Genomic DNA, 6,997 nt, shown 5'->3' on the forward strand with positions numbered 1-6,997 from the left:
AAATAATATAATTTAATAAAAAATTTTTGGACACCCTGTATAAATAATTATGTAAATGTTTACATTACTGAATAGAGAATTGAAGAACCTTTCAAATGAGCTAGCACACGTCCCCTATTATCATTTAAAAAATCATCGATTACGTCATCAGGCCCAGATGATTGCCGTCACTAGTATACCATATGCCACAATATCATAACTTAAAAATAAAAATCGACCTGTTTCGGGATTTTTCCTTAAAGTCGCCGGTTTACGAAATAACGAATTTATTCCTTTCATTTGCACCATACTGTATACACATGCAACGGTGGAAAATAGTGTCGCGCACGCTTGATTAGCACATAAAAAACAAAGGAGTTTTGAATATTGTATTGCAAAAACTCTTCGGGATTTCATCAATCGATGTTTAAAGAATATCTGCTCACCTTGGCAACATTCAAACTTTCAGTTTTTCACATTGTTTTTGAGGGTTAAAAATGGCCAATTTCGCAATTTTTCAATTTTTAATCGCTTATATGTCAAAAACTATCAACTTTAGAGAAAAGTCACTAAACACCTTTTCTCTTTGGAATGATCCAGAAAACCTAAAAAAAAACTTTGTTCCATGCAAAAAAATAATTTTAGGAAAAAAACAAAAAAAAACCTTTTAAAAATTTTTGACCCACTTTTGGTCCTGGCAACATGCAAATTTGTTACAAGTGGTCCTTTTTGAGTAAGATTGTGCAAAAAATCCGAATCGGAATATTTTTCCTAGCGGATGCGCAGTGGCTTTCTGGACTATTAGGTGTTCGAGGACCAAAGAAATGACAGTTTTAATTTTATTTAGACTGGATCACTTAAACGGGGCTTAAAAATAAGCTATTAAAATGGTCGAAAAGTAAAAATATTGTTCATATATATTTTTATAAAGTAAAATTATTCTTATAGCTAATTTTTCATTTGCAGGATGAACATCACACTAGCACTGACTTTAAACGACACCCTTGACGAAGATCTACTAGAAGAAAACCAACCCGAAGATATACCAAAACGGGACATACTCTACTTGGCTATCCGATACTCCCTGTTCACATTAAGCGTCCTATCAAATTCCCTATTGCTATACTCATACCATAAACTTAGAATTTTGAAAAATAAGCACCATGTGTTGCTAATACATTGGGCTGCGGTAAATCTATATTATTTCCTACACCAACTCATAGTAGCTGACTTAGTATGTTCCACAATCTTAAGGCTGCCATTCAGTCCAAGCTTTCTAACAGCCCTTTCGAGTACTTCTTTAATATTAAGTTATTTTATAGCTCTAGCTATGCTGTTGCAATGGACTATGATCAATTTTAAAAAGTATGAGTTTTTATTTGAGAGATACTGTGTGTATGTCATCTATTCTTTGGGTGTCTGTATTTATATTTGTGAGTACTTGTATCATAAATATAAACATATAGAAATAGCGGTTTTTTGTGTTAATACAATCGTTCTAACAGCTATAATTGTTAACATAATAATAATTTTTAGAATTTTACGTAAACAACCAGGTATAGCTACTTACATTCTATACGCTGCTGACACCATAATCATCTCACTCATTCCTATGGTAGCCTATCATTACCTATTTCTATTATTTATTGATCAATCATCGATTATCCTTGATATAATATTCTTTACTAGAGTAATTCCACAAGTTATCTTATTTTGCCATCCGATTATGGTATCGTTGGTGTTATATCAGTTCAGCAAAGAATTCAACACAGCATATAAGGTAACTTTGAGGTGGATGTTCCGAAATAGAGAAAATTGTAACGACTGGATTTTTATAGACGAAATTGACAATTAAATTTACTTAAAAAACTTTTTTTGTTTACTGTTTGTTTCCTATTTTGCTATAATAATGCTGTTCGAAATTTTCACAAAACTAGTCCCTAAATATTTATTATTCGAAGATTAGTTTTGCCCGTATACTTTCACCTAGAAAAACCCATCCGGCTGGAAGGACCATGTTGGAAGGCTGGTAAATAAACCGCTCATGTATGAAATTATTAAAAAATCTTTGGTTCTCTGATAACGGTAACTAGCTGTGTACTTACCTACCAGCGAGACTGCTTCCTAAAAGGCTTAAATCCAGCTCAATAAATAAATGTGTTGTTGATACATTGGACCGATGTAAACCTATATTATTTTTTACATCAACTGGTAGTAGATGATTTAGTATGTTCGACAATCTTGAGATTGCCGTTTAGTCAGAGTTTTCTTATGATAATTTCTAGTACTACTTTAATACTAAGGCATTTTATAGCTCTAGCTATGCTTCCAGATAATAATGCGAAAGAATATGAGCAGACAAATGAAACTTTGCCTATAATGGCCTTTCATAGGGTTCTGTGCTTACTTCTTTACTTTTCAGCCCCTATATTGCTGATTTGCCTTCAATCGAATCTTGCAACTTTGGATATGCTGCACAAATCTTTAGAACAGATAACACACTGAAGAAATGATCTATCCATCCTCAGCGAATAAACTTTTCATCTCAACAACAGGTTGGCAAACAGAATTACATAAAAACCCGAAATACCTTGGGGTTACTCTAGACAGAATGCAGAATTTAGAGAAAACTTCACGAGAACAGCAGCAAATCTAAAAACACGTAGTGTCCACAGCATCAACTTCAAGATCTCCCGCTCTTGGGCTGATGTATCTGGTGGCAGAATACTGTAAACCAGTGTGGTTGAATAGCAGTTGTACTCATCTAGTATTCGACACTCAGTTAAACAATTGCTATGCGTATGATAACAGGCACAATTTTGTCCATCCCCACAATGTGGCTACCCACCCTTAGTAACATAGCACCACCCAACCTACGCCGCGAACATGCATTGGTTAAAAATACATAATATAACAAAATTATAGATAGTCGTTAACTTCTAGTCCACAACGACATTCACGATATTCTTGGAAACCGTCTCCGATCTATGTTATCTCCCCTGAAATCTGCTCAAGAGCTATGTCATTCCAATTTTGACTTAAAATGCCCGATAGAGAGAAGAATGGGAAAGTAAGACAGATCCGCATTTTAGGGTTACCATAATTTATTAAGGCCAAATCCGGACAGCGGTAGTCCAAGGGGTTGTAGAAAATGTCAGTGGCGTAACAAAGGGGGGGTTTGAGGGTTATAACCCCACCCCATTGGGATGTACTTTGAGCTCTATATGCTTAACACCATTACTATTCCATTCCCCCTAGAGACCCTTCAGTGGTTGTAACCGCCCCCCCTAGTGTACATCCTGGTTACTCCGTGGGAAATGAAAATGTGAATTTGACTGTTGCTATACTGAATTCGCTCTACCGAGATTCACTTTGACACATTCGGAATAGGAAACATACAACACAAAAATTCCCACCTCACACTATTAACTGCTAAAATCAACTTAATCTTTCATTAAAAAAGAATAATTATTAGAAATAGCGGGAGGTGGAGTTTATTTCTACAAAATATTTTTATTTTTTACAATAAATAATTTTGTCATTTGTTATCAATACATTATAATGGTGTAAATAAATAATTATTGATTGGCTTAAGGTTTATGTTATTTTTATGTCTGTTTACTATTAATAATCTTGGCTATTAGCGGGTGCGTTGATTTTGTAGTAATTTCCAGTCACTTCTGACAACTGAACTTCCCAAAAAAGAAATTGCTAACGTCAGTGTCAAAGTGAATCTCGATAGAGCGAATTCAGTATATCTCTACAGTAGAGGTATACTGAATTCGCTCTACATTGTACATATATGCAACTAACACGCCGGTTTAAAATACATATACACCTATGTTTTAACATACTTTAGACCTAAAAAATAATATTTTACCTAGACCAACTTAACTAGGTGCTGCGCAGAATAAAACTTGGCCCATCGTTGGGCCAAGTGTTTTCCTTTTTTTAGCAAAGAAAAAAATCCGGGCATTTCTTATATCCGGACGCCAATCCGGACATGTCTTTCAAATTCGGACTGTCTGGACGAAATCCGGACGTATGATAATCCTAGCATTACCATACTCTACTGAAATAACAAACAAACTTGAAGGATTTCAGATCAGAACAAACTGCGGAAGATGCGGTAGGTAAACTTTCTTTACCTTCCGATGGTTAAGGCCATAGAGAAATAAAAACTTGTTTTTATTTCTCTATGGTTGTGGCGCTGCAAGACAGACGATCAGGAACATAGTACAGGATTGCTCAAGCAGAGCATATATAGGGTGAGGCAGATAACTGGCCTATTAGAAATATCTCGAGAACTAAAAGCAACAGAATCATGAAAATTGGACTGAAGCGGTTTTGAAGGATGATCTATTAAATGAAAATATTTTCATCTCTTTTCAACTTCCAGTTATACCGGAAGTTGCTTATAACTTCGTTTTTCTAAATGGGACACCCTGTATATTTTTACATTTTTGGATTCTCCTCAATATCTTTTTTCTTAAAATATGAGGTTTTGTAATATTATACAGATTATTTTAAAAGATATTTACGTTTTTTTATTAATTTCGTAGCAATATTCACACCCTGTAGAATTGTAATAGTTTGACATTAAAAACTCTGCTAACGTTCAAGTGATTTTTAATATAATCTACTATTGTTAAGAATCATTAGTATAGCTAATTTTGAAATTTCAGTATACAGGGTTGGTCGAAACTCGGAATGAATATTTTCTGAGTTTTCTTAAATGGAACACCCTGTATTTTAGTATTGTAATGAAATGATATTTTATGGTTCTTTTTTATTTTATAAGTATTCCCTATACCTAATTGCTTTAATTTGTGAGTTATTGGTGATTCAAGCTAAACATTAATTACAACAAAAAATACGTAAAATTTTATTAGATTGGCCGTGAAAAAATTCAGTCACAAATAATTTTTCAGAAATAAATACATATTAATCCAGACTGATCCTTAAAATTACCAATAATGGTTTAGCAATCAAAATACCTAAGTAGCTAATATTGTTGGTGCGATTAACAATTAAGCACAAATTAAAGCAGTTAGGTATAGGGAATGCTTAAGAAATAAAAAAGTACCATAAAATATCATTTCATTACAATACTAAAATACAGGGTGTTTCATTTAAGAAAACTCAGAAAATACTCATTCCGAGTTTCGACCAACCCTGTATACTAAAATTAAAAATTTAGCTATACTAATGATTCTTAACAATAGTAGACTATATTAAAAATCATTTGAACGTAAGTAGAGTTTTAGATGTCAAACTACTACAATTCTACAAGGTGTGAATATTGCTACGAAATTAATAAAAAAATGTAATTATCTTTTAAAATACCCTGTACAACATTACAAAACCTCATATTTTAAGAAAAAGACATCGAAGAGAATCCAAAAATCTAAAAATATACAGGGTGTCCCATTAAAAAAACGAAGTTATAAGCAACTTCCGGTATAACCGGAAGTAGAAAATAGATGAAAATATTTTCATTAAATAGATGACTCTTCAAAACCCCTTAAATCAAATTTTCATTATTCTGTTGCCTTTAGTTCTCAAGATATTTCTAATAGGCCCTTTATTTGCCTCACCCTGTATACAGGCGACCCTACAGACTATTTACAGACAATATCTGGACATCTATTTGTAATATATTGCATAATGTATAAACGTAAATGTGATGTAAGCCACACGCTAGGTAAATAAAGAAGCCCTTAAATGTTTAAATTGACATTTATGTTGCCGTAACGCATATAATCCTAACATTATAGATATTTTCAATTTACTCCATATAACAATAAATATAATTTCGAATACACCATCTGACATTTATGCTAAAAACCCCTATATGTACAGCTGTAAATTTTCTCTCGGCGAGAAATTCCAAGAAAATTCAAAAAGTGCATTTAAATCAAAAACCTGCTTATGCAACCCGCAGTGTCACACGGAAATACCATTTAAAATTTATTTCCTATGACCTGGCTGACACAGCATTTATTGCGTTAGGGATTTGTACCATTCACTGAGCTTAACATATGCGGAAACTTCTGAAAAGGTCGCTAACTTTTAAATATTGGATCTGTAAAAGTTTTGTAAAGGCTTTTTTTGATATTTACACGTGTATCAAGTTAGGTATTACACTTTTTATTCAACGTTGACGTTATATAACGTTTCTCTTTTTAACAGCTGAATTTATGGATGCGAATTTTATGATTCTGATACGATTGTGTGAATGGACATATTGGTAAAGAAAGAGCGGGAATATAAAGAGTTATGGTGGTTGTTGGGGTAGTTCCCTTTTACGTGGGCTTGGTTGTCAGGATACACTTAGTTACCCATATCTACTTTATTCGGTGACTAAATACAATAAAAAGTGTATTCAGCTGATGACGACGTCTGCCAACTTGATTAGATTTTATAATATTTATCATTCCGTGTTAGTTGAATATACATGTTAAACTTGCGTTCTTTTGTATAAACATTCTCAATTTCTTTGCAACACGAAAATGCACCAGCTGCATAATACTATGGACAAATCTGAAAGTGCAGGAAGAGTTTATACCGGTTTCGGGGGTTGTTGACCCCTCATCAGTAGTCCCATATCCTCTTCTCTCAGATTCTTCCACGTACCACACTTTAGGCCCTTCCGAATTGCAAAGAAAGAAATGTCACGGATGAACTAGGGCCATCTACCGAAAAACAAAGTAAGTTATCAATCGAAGTAATACAGAAAACGACGTTCTTTTATTTATATATATTTTCAATGTCAGTTTGTAAATACATGATCAAAGTATGCTTTATGCTGAATTGGCAGAATTTACTGTGTCACCTAACAATGCGTGACTCAGATCGCACACCTATCGCGGGTGTGTGGTAATTATGTAATGAAAACAATGTCGTATCAAATATAGAACTCATATACCGGATTTATACTCAGCCCTGTTCGGCAGGGAATTGGACAGGGAAGTGGGCAGCGTGAATGTGTAAATAGCTCACTCGCGCTGCTGCTCGT

The 6,997-nt window shown here is 33.8% G+C and overlaps 1 protein-coding gene across 1 annotated transcript in view; it reads left to right on the top strand.

Moving 5' to 3' along the window:
• Positions 1-3,514, top strand: part of LOC126891771 (uncharacterized) — a 28,399-nt gene extending 24,885 nt beyond the window's left edge. The window contains exon 2 of the mRNA XM_050661046.1: positions 946-3,514. Within this exon, the coding sequence (XP_050517003.1) occupies positions 947-1,834 (888 nt within the window). The 5' untranslated portion in view covers position 946 and the 3' untranslated portion in view covers positions 1,835-3,514. The remainder of the gene's footprint in view (positions 1-945) is intronic.
• The last annotated feature ends 3,483 nt before the right edge of the window (positions 3,515-6,997 follow it).

The sequence above is a fragment of the Diabrotica virgifera genome, chromosome 9, assembly GCF_917563875.1.
Source record: "Diabrotica virgifera virgifera chromosome 9, PGI_DIABVI_V3a".
NCBI lineage: Eukaryota > Metazoa > Arthropoda > Insecta > Coleoptera > Chrysomelidae > Diabrotica > Diabrotica virgifera.